The sequence below is a fragment of the Chiloscyllium plagiosum genome, chromosome 5, assembly GCF_004010195.1.
Source record: "Chiloscyllium plagiosum isolate BGI_BamShark_2017 chromosome 5, ASM401019v2, whole genome shotgun sequence".
NCBI lineage: Eukaryota > Metazoa > Chordata > Chondrichthyes > Orectolobiformes > Hemiscylliidae > Chiloscyllium > Chiloscyllium plagiosum.
Genome location: NC_057714.1, coordinates 115,237,691 through 115,254,352, shown reverse-complemented (window position 1 = coordinate 115,254,352; position 16,662 = coordinate 115,237,691). Strand labels below are relative to the sequence as shown.

The 16,662-nt window shown below is 43.7% G+C and overlaps 1 protein-coding gene across 4 annotated transcripts in view; it reads left to right on the top strand.

The window, feature by feature from the left end:
* The window catches only part of dlec1 (DLEC1 cilia and flagella associated protein), a 186,422-nt gene that overhangs the window by 135,780 nt on the left and 33,980 nt on the right, over positions 1 to 16,662 (top strand). For all 4 annotated transcript variants that reach the window (XM_043690852.1, XM_043690850.1, XM_043690851.1 and 1 more), the window contains 7 exons: positions 1,800 to 1,953; positions 3,480 to 3,590; positions 4,184 to 4,314; positions 4,408 to 4,587; positions 8,373 to 8,449; positions 10,949 to 11,100; positions 15,139 to 15,254. In XM_043690852.1, coding sequence (XP_043546787.1) covers positions 1,800 to 1,953; positions 3,480 to 3,590; positions 4,184 to 4,314; positions 4,408 to 4,587; positions 8,373 to 8,449; positions 10,949 to 11,100; positions 15,139 to 15,254 — 921 coding nt within the window. The remainder of the gene's footprint in view (positions 1 to 1,799; positions 1,954 to 3,479; positions 3,591 to 4,183; positions 4,315 to 4,407; positions 4,588 to 8,372; positions 8,450 to 10,948; positions 11,101 to 15,138; positions 15,255 to 16,662) is intronic.

The following is a 16,662-nucleotide window of genomic DNA, read 5'->3' as shown; positions in this document are numbered from 1 at the left end:
GTGAGGTTTGGATATGGTGTGGTTGGAGGGGGTGGTGCTGGGTGTGGGAGAGAAAGGAGATTGGGAGGGGCTATTGAACAAGAAGCATAGAATTGAAATAGGTTGGTCATTTTCAGGTTGACAAACTGTAACTAGTAGAGTGCCACAGGGATCAGAGCTGGGGCATTAACTATTTACAATAAAAATCATGCTGCAACTATGCAAAACGCTGGTGTGGCCACTCTTGCAATATTGTGTACAGTTCTGGTCCCCATATTTCGGGAAGAATGTGGAAGCATTGGAAAAGCTGCAGAGGAGATTTACCAGGATGTTGCCTGGACTGGAGGGAAGGTCGTATGAGGAAAGGCTAAGAGACTTGGATCTGTTCTCATTGGAAAGAAGAAGGCTAAGAGGGGATTTGATAGAGACATATAAGATGATCAAAGGATTAGATAGGGTAGACAGTGAAAGTCTTTTTCCTCGGATGATGACGTCAGCTTGTATGAGGGGGCATAACTACAAATTGAGGGGTGATAGATTTAAGACAGATGTCAGAGGCAGGTTCTTTACACAGAGAGTGGTAAGGGCGTGGAATGCCCTACCTGCCAATGTAGTTAACTCAGCCACATTAGGGACATTTAAACAATCCTTAGATAAGCACATGGATGATGATGGGATAGTGTAGGGGGACGAGCTGAGAATAGTTCACAGGTCGGTGCAACATCGAGGGCCGAAGGGCCTGTTCTGTGCTCTATGTTCTATGTTCTAAGTCAATTACTTGAATGAAGGGATAGAATGTATTGTTGTCAAATCTGCTGATGGTACAACATAAGTAGGAGGAAATCAGAGCAGGTTTTACTGGAAGTGACATGAGCTGGAGAGCAGATGACAGAAGGTCCATGCTGCCTCTTTTACATTACCGATATTATTTAGATTAGATTGGAAACCGGAGCACCCAGAGGAAACCCACGCAGACACGGAGAGAACGTGCAAACTCCACACAGTCAGTCGCCTGAGGCGGGAATTGAACCCGGGTCTCTGGCGCTGTGAGGCAGCAGTGCTAACCACTGTGCCACCGTGCCGCCCATTATATTCCATCTCGTACTGTTCCTCTGTCCCAGGGGTGCTGGTGAGAGGGTGTTGTTGGCAGGGTGGTCGACAGCAAGGATGGGGTGATTCTCAGTGAGAATCTGTCCCCTTCCTGATGCTAATCCTCTCAATCAGTCATTATGTTAATGCACTGCTACTGAAAGGTCTTAATTGGCAGTGGCAGTAGAAGTCTGTTCTTGGATGTAATCCAAGTTGAGGTGGGAAGACAGATTCCCTACCTCATGCACTCCTGCCTGATCAAGTAATCATTGAATCCCGATACAGTGCAGAAAAAGGCTATTCATGCCCATCAAGTCTGCACTGACCTCCAAAGAGTACCCTGTCCAGATACAGCCCCTCATCCTATCCTAATCACCCAAAGCTGATCGAACTCAGGTCCCTGGCACTGTGAGGCAGCAGTGCTAACCACTGAGTCACCGTAATTCCATTCCATCAAGCTCACCACAGGGAAGGACGTTAAGTTCCACTCAAAGACTTGGCAAAGTCATATGACATTACCATTGCAACAATGTCTCCCTGTTTTCAGTAATTTGATTGAGGGAACATTGTTGGCCAGCATACCAGGGAATCCTCCCTTGTTCACCTTCAGAGCATCTACATCAACCTGAGATTGCAGGGGCATGGGTTTAATGTCCTACCTAAAAGACAGCATTTAGAAAGTGGGTACAGAGCAGAATAAAAGGTTTGATAACTACTGTTTTCCTCACTAGTCATATTGCAGTGAAGGCTGAAGTCCAAGCAGTTCAGGTGTGCCTGCTGTCCTCTACAGTCATTTTCAAAGATATCTATGTTGGGATCCCTGCACAGGAGACAGTGAAAATCTTCAACCAGACACTACTACCAACAAAATATACCTGGGGAGAGGTAAGTCTGAGAAAAGCCCCAAGCACATAGGCAAACAATTGCACTACTAATCCAGTGATGTAATCCTGCCTTCTTAAACAGCTGTAGTCCATGTGGTGTAGGTACACACACCATGCAGCATATATTTTGTGCAGTCTTGGTTTATCTATTGCTTGAACATGTGAGAGAAGTGCTATAATGTGTGAGAACTATCTCATCGAGCAGTTCGTCAACCTGATGAACTATCTCATCGAGCAGTTCATCAACCTGATCAGGTACTATTTTCAGTTAACATATTATTACCACATTTTCTTTTCAAGATATATGGTTTAACCAACGTATCATACCTATTTATCTTTGACCTCAAGAAGCCATTCCCCCTTCCTACTCTGAGACTATAAGAAGGGCCATGTAGATTGTTACACTGTTGAATGGTTTATGGATGAGTTGATTGGAAGGTGATGGTAGCCTATTTTTGATACCACGGTCATTCTAGGTGAGTGAACTAAGAGTCCAGAGATGTGCAGGTCAGGTGAATTGGCCATGCTAAATTGCCCGTAGTGTAGGTGCAGAGGGAATTGGGTCTGGGTGGGTTACTCTTTGGAGGGTTGGTGTCGACTGGCTGGGCCAGTTTCCACACTGTAGGGAATCTAATCTAATCATAAAATGTGTTGAATTAACTTTCTTGTCCAGAATTATCTTATGAATTTGTGACGAGCTGCCTGAAAATTTTTGACCTCTATTTAAAACTGTACACACATTTTTGAATTGTTAGTTTACCCTGAGTGTAAATATTGAAAAATTATAAAGGCGAATTCTTCAGAGGAAAGAGTTGTCTACAAGTTTATATCAGAGTCTAGATTAGAGTTGTGCTGGAAAAGCACAGCAGGTTAGACAGCATCTGAGGAGCAGGAAAAGCCCTGATGAAGAGCTTTTGCCCAAAATGACCTGCTGTGCTTTTCCAGCACTACTCTAATTTAGACTGTGATCTCCAGCATCGGCAGTCCTCACTTTCGCCTACAACTTTATATCATCCAGAGGCATTGTGCTCGTATCTAATCATACCCAGTTCCATTCATCAACCCCAACATCTTGATTTCAAAATTCTTGCCCTTACTTTTAACTACAATGACATGCACTAAATGCTGGCCTGTCCCATAAGTGTGCATTCAAATACATTATGCTAACAATGCCACATACATCTTTGAAATTTATTGTAATCTCCACTGTTTTAACAGTGTTGTGGCACAAAGTCTCTCGGGTCAGCTGACCTCTGTCTTGTTATAGCACATAAACCGTAGATCCCTATCAGGTGTACAAGGCTACAGGTGGAAATTCATGTGGCAGAGTGGTAGTGTCCATTTGTAATGACAACTCTGAACAGGTTGATTAGAACAAGCCATGTACTGGACAAATGGGATTAGAAGAGAAAGATGGTTGATGACAGTGCAGCCCTGACATGCTGAAGGGCTTTTTCCATATTGTTGAAAATCAATGACTCCTTGATGATACTGATTTGATCATATGTTTCCATCTTTGTCAATAAGTTGCATGAAAGTGAAGCTCATCAATATAGAGTCACCGTCTCTGCAGCAAGTTACACTCTGGGGCCAAATGAAGAAGTGACAGCGTGTGTGGAATTAACAGCTTATAGCATGGTGAGTGTACGAGAACATCATCAAGTCAGCACCAGCAGTGCTGACGTGTTATTATGATGGAATTATAAAGTTACAATCCCGTTTCTACAGCTTCTGAGAAAGCTATCCAATGATTCGCACTCAATCGGATGTGTTCCTGGAGCTACATCACACAACCTCCTCCCTCTAACTGCCCTGTCTCTTCATCCTTCCCACGCTGATTGGTTGATTTGTCCATTCTCACGGTGCAATGCCTTCTCACAGCCGAAGATAAATAGATTTTCATTAGCCAATTGGATGATTCATGAGTGTCAGCTGCACAGACATTCTTCCCCAAATGTTGAAAGAATTCTTCAAATCCTCTGTGCCTTTTCTCCCAGGTGTGTTGCAGTGTCTCTTGGAGATTAGTTATTAATTCCTGAAGACACCAGGACAATCCTGGAAGATTGGCAATCCTCATGCTGGAAAAAAACACAATAGCAACTTGTTTGTTCGGTTTTAAAGTGCACATATTAGATTTCAAAGCAATTGTGAATATTCTGGTTTATGTCTTCAGCTTGCTGCAATCAAACCTCAATGATGCTGTCTTTGAGTAATGTAATCCTTCCTTGTAGCGTGAATTGAGTGGTTTGATTCTCTCATGCATGGTGGAGGAGATGAAAGAACCTCTTCTGCTGGAGATATTTGCTAAACCAAAGGGCCTGAATGTCACTTACAGCATTCCTGCTGACAGCAACGAGGAGAGGTAATCCTTGATACTGCTTTTTCTGTTCATAATTTAAATGGTTATAATTATGCACAATGTGCAATCCTGATTGCTCATGTCTTCTTTACACAGCAACTCGCTACTTTTGAATTTCAGTGAGGTAATGGTGCATGGCACAATGAAGAGGCAGCTGTTGATCACCAACAACACTGCCATTCCAGCAGCGTTCAATCTGGAAGTGGACTACTTTAGCAGCTGCTCTCCAGTGCCCCCCTCAGTCAGCAGGCTGGCAGTTAGTCAGTCAAGTAGTCAGTAAGTAACGTCGCAAAACCAGGGTTTGAGGTATTTGTATTTCCCACACTATTCATCGAGAATTATACATATCTAAATAGTCAAATAGAATTACTCATAAATCATAATACAACTGTTTTGTCTGACCAGCCTTCACATCCGTATTCTCCACGCAAGCAGTAACATACATACATTATAGAGTATTGCTGAAAAAGAAACACGCTTTCAGTGCTTGTCATCTGGCCTACATCAGGACAGAATGGCAGGAATACCAAATCTTACAGGGAATAACAATTCATACTGCATGACAAGAGGGTGCTAATGTGTTGGAAAATATACTCTGGCTGAGGTATTGCCATGGAGAATGCACCAGGAAAAGGATAACATCCAAGCTTTTTTTAATTTTAAATCAGACAAGTCGACTCTGACTGGTCAAGGCATTGACATGGGGAATGAACCATGAATGGCTGTTCCCCCAACAATGAAATTCTTTGACAGTATATCTCTTTACACAGCAATATCAAAATAGCATTAACATGGCTTCTACTTCAGTTACAACCCTCTCTGTAAAAAGAATAGCTTTCATGCTGTCTTTGCTAAATTTCTTACATTTAATCTCATGTAGTCCTCTGAGATATCTGTGTTTGTGGCATCTTGTGCGTCCTCTATTTTCATTATTTCAGTGTTCTAAGATAAAGTCACCACAATCCAGGGCACCACAGCGCTACTTGCTCATTAGAGAGAGAGAGAGATAACTGGTGCTGAGTTTAACCTGAGGGTCACCACGCCTCAGATGAGGGGTGAGGTTGAGAAGAGGGGATCTCCGTGGTAACCTCAGCTATTGGTGTCACTCTGCATGCTAAACCAGCTATCCAGCCAGCTGAGCTAACTGACATTTGAATGTTGTAACACATAAGCAACTGATAAATTTTATAATTTTTTTTGCGTTAGTTTCTTCTACATGTGTTTCCTAGCATTGATAGCATCCAAACATGAGAAGTTACCATCAATTTTGAGACCTTGCTATATTCCCACTAAATCCCTGAAAAGCAAACTTCCCCATCTGACTCCCATACAAACTGACATTATAAATGCTTCCCTTTCTTCAGGGTCTAACCCTTTTCAAATGCACAATTGCAAATCTTCTCCTTTAAAGAAAACCTCAGCCTCAATCCCTCAATTCTTGCAAACATCAGTAATTTCCCTTTCCTCTAATGTCACCTCTGAGACCCAGAAACTGCCTTTCAAATCTGTTCCCAGCTCTCCCACCACAAAGAAAGGCTCCTAAACAAAACCAAGAAAGGTATTTTCTGTGTACTTTACCCACAGAGGATTTTCTATTCCTCCTTTCTCTTCTTGGCCTGCCTGATGCCTTGAGTAGAGGCCACCAGATCCATCTATTTCCAGTGCCTATCCTTTGTTATCTACATTAGGGGCAGGTGGAGGTAAAGCTTTTTGTTTGATGCATGTCTGAGCTGCTTAAAGAGAGATCCATCATTTCCAGCCATGACTCTCATTCCTATCCTTGCAATATCACTTCAGGAATATCACAAAGATCAAACCCTTCCTCATTTGCTCCTGACATTTACGATATTCTCCCCAGTTACAGGATCATTTTTTGCCGAGTTGTAGCTTGTCCCCTCTGCTGCCTTACTGCTTCACAATATCTAATCTTGGATGAGCTGAAAATTACGCCAGCTAAACATTGAGCAGAGTTATGCTGATGTTTTCAGATCAGAGCAGTGCTGGAAAAGCACAGCAGGTCAGGCAGCATCCGAGGAGCAGGAAAATCGACGTTTCGGGCAAAAACGTTGGTCTTCCTGCTCCTCGGATGCTGCCTGACCTGCTGTGCTTTTCCAGCACCACTCTGATCTAAACTCTGGTTTCCAGCATCTGCAGTCCTCACTTTTGCCTTGCTGATGTTTTCAGTCCTGCACAAACTCTCTATCCTGGGTCTCATATCAGTCATAGACTAAGTCACAAGTCACATGATGCCAGGTTATAGCCTAAGAGGTTTATTTGAAATCACAAGCTTTTGGAGAGTTGCTCCTTCATCAGGGTGAAGTGGTCATAGACTACACTTTGCAAATTCAGCATTATATGTGACTGTAAGCTGTGCTTCTGACCCCATTACTCCTCCATGTCAAATAATTTCTACTTCCATTACTTGTTTCTGTCCCTGCCCTGTTTTAACTGCTATGAAATCCTTGCCTCTGCTTTTATCATCTGTAAGTGAAACTAATTATTGATTTCTTGGTTGATCAAGAAGTGGGTCTTGGCAGGGACAGATTAAATGTATTGCAGAGAGGTGTGAATTTTGGTAGAAAAAGCATGGTGAGGCACTATAAAATGAAAAGTACAATTCTAAAGGAGGTGCAGAAACAGAGGGATCTGTGCACAAATGATTAAAGGTGGCAGGACAGGTTGAAAGGCCAGTTATTAAAACATGCAGGATCTGGACATTATAAGTTGGGAAATTGAGAGCAAAGGTAAGCTATTTATGATAAACCCATATAGATCACCTTGGCCTCGTCTGGAATATTAAGTATTGAAATATTGCGTACTGAGCTGCACCCAGTTCTGGGCAGCATTCTTTAGGAAGGATGAAAAGACATTAGAGAAGATGTATGAAAATGGTTCCAGGAATGAGGATGTTGGATGATTAGATTAGAGAAGCTAGAGCTCATCACATTGGTGAAGGAAAGGTTGACAGGGGATTTGAAAGTATTCACACTCATGAGGGTGTCTAGGAGAAACTGTTCCAGTGATGAAAGGATTGAGAATCAGAGGACACCAATTTGAGGGTTAGATTAATTACAATGTGGTAACAGGCCCTTCAGCCCAACAAATCCACACTGACCCACTGAAGAGCAACCCACCCAGACCCATTCCCCTACATTTACCCCTTCACCAGACATTACGGGCAATTTAGCCAATTCACTTAACTGCACATCTTTGTGACTGTGGGAGGAAACCAGAGTACCCGGAGGAAACCCACGCAGACACGGGGAGAATGTGCAAACTCCACACAGACAGTTGCCCGAGGCAGGAATTGAACCAAGGTCTCTCGAGCTGTGAGGCAGCAGTGCTAACCACAGTGGCACCGTGCCGTCCACGGGTATTGAGGAAAAAGTGCTAAAAGGAAAAGACTAGATGAAATACTCTTGAAGACAGCCAGCACAGACATAATGGATTGAGTGGCCTCCTTCTGTGCAATAAGTGTTCTATGATGCTGTCTTCCCACTTTCTGGGCTTATCAAATCTCTGTTCAGCATACCGTGTCGCACTCACACCTTAATGTTATGATACATTGGCTCTTGGTCCTCCAGTATTGCGTATTTGTTGACCACACTGCTTCCTATCTCTGTAATTTCCTCCAGTTCTACAATTCCTCTATTCTTCCTCCTGCAACTCTCCCTTTTCATAACTCCAGCTTATTCTGGATCCAGTCTCTAGTTCTCCCATCTTCGCAGTTATGTCATTAGCTGCCAAATTGGCACTTTCTGTTATTCTGCACCAAAATCATTTCTCCATTAACATCTCCTAATTTCAGTTATATTTAACATTTACGACTGACCCAGACTCCAAATAACAGCAACATGCATTTATATAGTAACTTGAATGCAGTAAAGCCTCCCCTTCGCAGAGCAATTATCAATCAAAATTTAACACCGAACCATCCAAGGAGTCACAACAGATGACCAAAATATTCCCATTTTCCATCAATGCTCCTGTGATTCCCAACAATTGTATATTCTCAGCAGTATATTGAAAGGATAATTCTGGATTCTTTTCACATATTTAAGGTCCAGAACACCACTCCTTAAAAGAACAGTGAGCCTTACAGAAGGTCCAAGCAAGTCACAGAATCAACTACAGCGTGGTAAGAACACAACCCATAATACTATTGCAGCAACTATGTCAATTAAATAATATTGCAAGATTGCTGATCTACAGATAACTCAGGATAAAGCCTGAGTCTCAAGATCTGAAATGTGGGCTGCAACAGTTTGAGAAGGCAACTCTTTTCATGGGGAGCTAAGGATGGGCAATAAATACTGGCACAGCCAGCAAATCCCACGCACAAGTTGTCCACCTGATAGATCCATATTACCTCAGTATTTCTCCACAGGCTTTTGGTTGTCTATTGGATGTGAACTTTGGTCCAGCATTTATTCTGCATTTTTGATTGTTCATACGAAGATGGTGCTAAGCTGCTTTCTTGAAAAAGCTGCAGTTCAAATGATGAGGGGTAGAAGTTCCAGGATTTGTTCACTGACAGTGAAAGAATGGCAATATACTGTACTTTCTTGTGAGATGATGGCTCCTTATATCTTGTGGCATTTGCCGCCTCTACCAGTGTGTCGTACTGGGTTCATATAATGCCACAATGTAGCACATAGTATACAAGAAGAAATATTGGATATTTGTGATAAAGGGAGAACACAATTAAGGATGACTGATCTACCAATAGACTGAAAAACATCAGGTTAGCATCAATAGTCTGGGTGAGAGGTTCATGGAATATTTTGAGATGGTTTCTTACAGTAGCACGGTGGGACAGTGGTTAGCACTGCAGTCTCACACCGCCAGGGACCTAGGTTCAATTCAACTCTTGGGCGAATGTGCAGACATTCTCTCAGTGTCTGCGTGGGTTTCCTTTAGGTGCTCTGGTTTCCTTCCACAGTCCAAAGATTTCAGGTTAGATGGATTGGCCATGCTAAATTGCCCATAGCATCCAGGAATGTACAGGCTCGGTGGCATAGCCATGGGAAATGTAGAGTTACAGGGTTAGGGTAAGAGGGTAGGTCTGGGTTGGATGATCTTCAGAGGGTCGGTGTGGACTTGATGGGCCGAATGGCCTGCTTCCACACTGTAGGGATTCTATAATTCTTGCACACATTCCCGGATGAATAAAACTAAAATACACAGTCCAAAAATAAAAAACAAAGGAATACTTTATAACATGTGTTTTAATCAACTCATTCAGACATAGCTGATTTGTAGGTGTGATCCTAGACCTTCTGGCCTATTACACTAGAAAGTACACTAACCACGTGCCAGAATAGTCCCTTACAGATACTTTATATTGTTTTGAAAGGCCACAACTCTCTTGACAGATTCTGAGATTAATCAATAGCTTTGTCAGAGAGCCAGTGCAGGCCCAATGACTTAGTGGCCTCCTACTTCTTCATGATTTAACCTAAATAACCCTCAACATCGATCTGTTTTTGGCCGTCATTGATTGGTGGAGGAAATTGACCAGGTCACCCAGAGAACTTCCTGTTCTTCAAATAGTGCCATTGGAACCTTTAATGTCCACAGGCAGACTTGCCTCCAACAGGTTCATTCTGTGAAGCAGTATCCCTCCAATTTTGTGCCAAAATATCAACACAGTTTTATGTGGAGCTTAATCTAACAACATCCTTTTCTCAGTGTTGAGAGTAATGCAGGTTGTGTCACCTTAACTCAATAATTTTGAGCATATTAACTTAGGCTAGCAATAAGGGAGTATTGCAGTATTAGTGAAGCCATCTTTCAGGTAAGATATCAAACAGACATCCTGACCTCCCTGTCTGGAGAATGTAGAATGATTCTGCAGTTCTGTTTAGAAGAAAATAAAGATTAAACACTTTGGGCTGAACTATCCAGTGCGTGTTGGGAGTCTGACTTTTTAGTGTGTTGGCAGTCCTGAATTCATGCATATCGTTAGGTCACCTAGCATGCCGTCTGTCAACAGATTCATTGTCCTTTTAAAGGTGGTGGTAGGGTTTGCAAGTCAAGAGGCCTTATCAGACGCAGAAATGATTTTGCAAATTCACCTCAAAATAGGAGTGCTCATAGATTCCTTCTGCAATTTTGAGAATGAAGATGGTCGCACCCAGTTAGGCTGGCGAAGTGGAAGGAGGAGCCAGTTTTATGGCTAGGGCCACTCATCCTGGTGGCTGTGTCACAGCAACACGGATGCTTTGGCTCCAATTGTCTCCCAGCTTGCTGCTGGTTCATGTAGATTGTGGGTCAAATGCCACACCATAGTCTAGAGCACAAAACCTTCGGCTGTCCCTTCAGTGTGATACAGAAGGAGTTCCATACTGTTGAAAATGCCATCTTGTAGATGAGACCTTTCAACCCTGCACTTGCTCAAACTGGCATAATGGAAATGTCTACATCCACTTGATTGCAGCATCATGGAACCTCAGTTTAAAGTCTTAACTGAAGGGTGGCACCTCCAACGGTGTGCGCTCCCTCAGCTCCATACTGAGAATGCCAGTGCAGATTATGTATTCAAGTACTGGACTGATGCTCAATCATTTGAATACATTTGCCACCCACCTTTCAGATCTTTTCACTTTTCCTTCTCCTCCTCTGTTCCCCCTCACAGAATTTGAGGACGTACTGCTCTGTCACAGGAAAGGGGCAGCGTTTGTTGTCCAACCAAAGACAGGGACCCTGGAGCCATACCAGCAGCTGACCATTGAAATCACAGCCTTTGCCAACATGTGGGGAGACTACAGCGATTATCTGATTTGCAGAGTTCGTATTTTTTGTTTCATTGTCCTCTAAATAGAATCTACACCACAGAAACAACCCATCTGACCCAACCTATCAAGACTTATGTTTACACTGCACATGAGCCTTTTCAGCATATCCTTCTATTCCTTTCTCCCCCATGTACCTATCAAACCTCTTATTAAAGTACTTCAATGCATTTCATCTCAATCACTCTTTGCGATCATGTTTTCCACATTCTCTGAGTACAGGAATTTCTCCTGAATTCCTTTTAAGGTTTATTCGTGACTATTTTATATTGGCAAACCTTGCTTATGATTTCTTTTGATTTATTTATTTGATTTGATTTGATTTATTTATTGTGTGAAATAACAGTGAAAAAGTGTTGTATGGTGTTGCCACTTTCCAGCGCCATCTTAAAACACCGAAAAATAAACCAAAACATCTCGGATATAAAGGCATAAGAATAAAGAAATAAAGTTAAAGTGTTCAACTTTACAGTCTGTTTTGTTAAGTGCTCTGCCATGGGCTGGTGGCCAGGCAGGAGTCCCTTCAGGACTTTGGAATAAAAGTCTCCACTCTTCAGCATCATCTAACCTTCCCCCTCGCCACTGAGTCCTCACTGGACTTCACCGATGCAGATGCCACCGATGCCGGGTACCACACCGGCTCACACTTGACCCTGTCACCGCCATCAGTTTTGAAGAAGGGTCACTGGACCCTAAATGTTGACTCTGCTTTCTCTCCGCAGATGCTGGCAGACCTGCTGAGTTTTCCCAGCAATTTCTGTTTTTGTTTCTGATTTCCAGCATCTGCAGTTATTTAGTTTTCTCGAAAAGATCCCTCTTTCTTAAGTGGATTATGATACAAATATCAATTCCAGTTGCAGTTTTGGAATCCAGCAAAAGAGGAACCACCTTCTGTATTGATCTTTAACAGCTCACCCCTCACCCATCACTTTTCAAAGGCAAAGAGACCCCTCCTGTTTAATCTTCCCTGATAGAAAGTGTTGTTTGTCATTCATGTTTTTATGGACCAGCATGTGGTGATATTCATGGAGGTGTCTTACAGATGCAAACATTGAGTATAACTCTAGAATCCCTCGCAGCCAGCAGGATACATGTGGGTTACCAACTGGAGAATGTCACTTTAATAAGAATCATAATCCGTTTAAGAAAGAGGGAACTTTTCAAGAAAGGGGGCAGTAACAAAACTAAATAACTGCGGATGGTGGAAATCAGAAACAAAAACAAATTGCTGGGAAAACTCAGCAGGTCTGGCAGCATCTGTGGAGAGAAAGCAGATTTAGAGTCCAGTGACTCTTCTTCAGAACTGATTGTAGCAAGCGAAAGGTTGGTATTTATGCTGAAAATGTGGGGGAAGAGGAGGAGGAGTAAATGATAGGTGGAGATGAAGCTCAGAGAGAGAGAGAGAGAACAACAGTTGGACAGACAAAGGAATAGATAAAGGTCAGCCCTGGGGTATCAATAGTTGCTGATTGGGGCCATTACTGGGTGACAATGTCTTGTTTGTGGTAGCAGTCCATGTGATGACAAGGCATGGTGTGTGAGGGTCAGGGTAAGGACATGTGAGAAGGTGCTCGGACCCTAAATTATTGAACTTGGTATTGAGACCTGAAGCCTGCAGGATCCCCAAGTTAAAAATGAGATGCTGTTCTTCTAGTTTGCACTGAGATTGCACAAGGGGGCATAGCTTTAAATTAAGGGGGGTTAGGTATAGGACAGGTGTTAGGGGTAGGTTCTTTACTCAGCGAGTCGTGAGTTCATGGAATGCCCTGCCGTAGCAGTGGTGGACTCTCCCTCATTATGGGCATTTAAGCGGGCATTGGATAGGCATATGGAGGATAGTGGGCTAGTGTAGGTTAGGTGGGCTTGGATCGGCGCAACATCGAGGGCCGAAGGGCCTGTACTGCGCTGTATTCTTCTATGTTCTATGTTCTATGTTCTATGAGATTTGTTTGCAGCACTACAGCAAGCCTGAGACACAGATATTGGCCACAGAACACAGTGTTGACGTGACAGGCAACTGGAAGCTCAGGGTCATTTTTATGGACAAAACATAGGTGTTTCACAAAGCACTCACCCCAAAGCGTTTTATCTCCCTAACGTTAAGGAGGCCACATAGTGAGCAGCGAATGCAGTAGACTAGATTAAGTGAAGTGCAGGCAAATCGCTGCTTCACCTTGAAGGTTTGTCTGGGGCCATGGATAATAAGGAGGGAGGAGGTAAATGGGCAAGTGTTACACCTTTAGCCATTGCATGAGAAGGTGCCATGGGGGTTGTGGGGACATGTTGGGAATGAAGGTGAGAGTGGATCAGGGATGTCCTGGAGGGAATGGCCCCTGTGGAAAGCTGACAAGGGAGGGGAGGGGAATATGGATCTTGTGGTAATATCTCACTGGGGGTGGGCGGAAGTGGCAGCTAATGATCCTTTGGGTGTGGATGTTGGTGGGGTGAATACATGAGGACCAGGGGGACCCTATCGCTGTTGTGGGAGGGAAGAGAAGGGGTGAGGGCCAAAGTGCGGGAGATGGATTGGACACACCTGAGGGTCCTGTCAACCACCATTTTGGGGAATCATAGGTTGAGGAAGAGGATGGACATTTCAGAGACCATCTTGTAAATCTGGCATCATCAGAACACGTGCATTGGGGACAGAAACTGAGAGAATGGAATGGAGCCTTTACAGGAAACTGGGTGTGAGGATGTAGTCAAGGTAACTGTGAGAGTCAGTAGGTTTGTAGTGGACATTGGTCATCAGCCTAGCCCCAGAAATGGAAACAGAGATGTCGAGGAGGGGAAAGGATGTGGACCAGGTGAAGGTGAGAGTGGAGTGGAAAAAGGAAGCAAAATTGATAAACTTATCCAATTCCAGACAAGAGAGGGAGGCAGCACTAATGATGTAATCAATTTACTGGAGAAAGAGTTATGGGTGGGGCTCAGAGTAGGACTGAAACAAAGAATGGCCCACATAGCCCGTAGAGAGAGACAGGCATAACTGGGGCACATGCAGGCACCCATGGCCCCACCTTTGATCTGAAGAAAGTGGGAGGAGTTAAAGGAGAAGTTGCTCAGAGAGAGGATAAGCTTAGCCAGGTGGAGGAGGGTGATGGTGGATGGGGCCGGTTCAGGCTTTTATTTTCCAGGAAGTAGCAGAGATCCCTGAGACCACCATGATGGAGGATGGACGTGTAAAGGGGTTGCACGTCCATAGTAAAGAGGAGGTGACTGGAGATGCAAACTAGAAAATCTAAAACTAATATAAAACATCAGAAGAATCGCAGATACAAGTGGAAAAGGATTGGCCAAGAGGGAGGGGTGGCGGGAGAAAAAAGAGTCGAGGTCGGCAGAAATAAGTTCTGTGGGGCAGGAACAGGCAGAAACAATGGGTCTGTCTGGGCAATCCTCTCTGTGGACCTTTTCAAGACTTTCCAGCCTTTTCCTTTCCAATTTATTTTCCTTCGCTCTCAAAGATCCAGGCTGAGTTGCAGGTCCCCAGCAACTGGTTGCCTTCCCCTACTCACTGCATGCTGAAGCTATTTGTCTGTGCGGGGAGACAAGATTAAAACTGAGCATGTTCCTTTATGGCCATTGAATAAAGAAGCAAAAGACACTGACGTATTCACTCGCAGTCATCTCTTTATGGAGTGCTGTATGCTCAATTAAAACTGTAGTTGCTGTTTTACTGACCACATAATTTGTTTTTCTGATGTTGTCAGAGGGATACGTATTGGCAAAGACACTGCGGGTAATTCCTCAGCTCCTCTTAAAATAGCCTCAATGAGACCTTTTATATATACTCAAGCAGGCAGATTGAGTTTCATTAGAAAGGTAACATCTCTGACAGTTCAGTGCTCCCTCAGTACTGCACTGGAATATCAGCACTGATATTATCTATTTTCCATATATATTTTAGTATGAATATTTCAGTCTCGCTCCTTTATTCATGAGACCACAGAGGTGCACTGTGTTTTACTGTATATTTTGCATTTATATCCAATGTGAATGTGTAATATACCAATGATGTCCATTATTCCATTAGGTTGGAGATCTGGAGCCTACCTGTGTGCCCATGCAACTGTCTGTTAAAGGCATTCCACTGTACTTCAAGGTTTTAGGACCTCAGAAGGACAACCAGATGCAAGGCCCTGTAGTCAGGTACAAGGATTGTTGAGTCTATGATTTTACTACCTCCATCATATTGGGACAATGGGTTTTCCAATGGTGACTCCTGAAGAAGGGCTTATGCCCGAAACGTCGATACTCCTGTTCCCTGGATGCTGCCTGACCTGCTGCGCTTTTCCAGCAACACATTTCCAGCTCTGATCTCCAGCATCTGCAGCCCTCATTTTCTCCTTTCCAATGGTGACACTCCTTTAGCTTGTTCTTAAAGGAAAAGGAGGTGAAGCAATTGCGGTGCCAACTGGAAATTCTAAAACTGACATAAAGCATTAGAAAATGTAAGTGGGAAGGGGTTGACCAAGGGGGGAGAAAAAGAGTGAAGGTAGGAAGAAATAAGTTCTTTGGGGCAGGAGCAGGCAGAAACAATGAATCTGCCTGGGCAATCCTCTCTGTGGACCTTTTCAAGAGTCTCCAGCCTTTTCCTTTCCAATTTATTTTTCAGAAAGGTCAGGCAGCAGTAGAGACAGATTATGCTTTATTATTGGCAGATACCCACCCCTCAGACACTTCACTATTAAATGTAAGGGATCTCCAGCAGAAAGCGTAAGAAACCTCTGCCCTCACAAGCTGTGAGACTTTGTGTTTCCCTTCCATAGTGTGACACAGAGTGAGTGGCACGGTGGCTCAGTGGTTAGCACTGCTGTCTCACAGCACCAGGGTCCAAGGTTCAATTCCAGCCTCAGGTGACTATCTGTGTGGAGTTTGCACGTTCTCCCTGTGTCTGTGTGGGTTTCCTCTGGGTGCTCCGGTTTCCTCCCACAATCCAAAGATGTGCAGGTTAGGTGAATTGGCCGTGCTAAGTTGCCCATAGTGTTAGGTGCATTAGTTAGGAGGGATGGGTCTGGTGGGTTACTTTTCGGAGGGTCGGGTTGGGCTGAAGGGCCTGTTTCCGCACTGTAGGAAATCTAATTATAAACTATGACAGTGTTCAAGATTTACTTGAATAGGTGGATAAATGTAAAGATGTTGAGGGGCCATAGGCACAGGGAGGGTGAATGCGATCAGAATAACTTACTAACAGAGAGAGCATGGGCTGAATGGCCAGGTTCTGTCTTTTACCTGACAAAAACATCTATGTAAACATTCAGCTCACATTGCATCTGTAGATGGTAAAATAAGCAAATGAATCATACGACATCCTCTTAGGATAGAATCCCTACAGTGCAGAAACAGGCCCTTCAGCCCAACAAGTCCACACTGACCCTCTGAAGAGTAACACACCCAGACCCCTTTCCTCTACCCTATATTTACCCCTGACTAATGCACCTAACCTACCCATCCCTGAACTCTATGGGCAATTTTGCAGGGCCAATTCACCTGACCTGCACAGCTTTGGACTGTGGAAGGAAACCAGATCACCTGGAGGAAACCCACACAGACACGG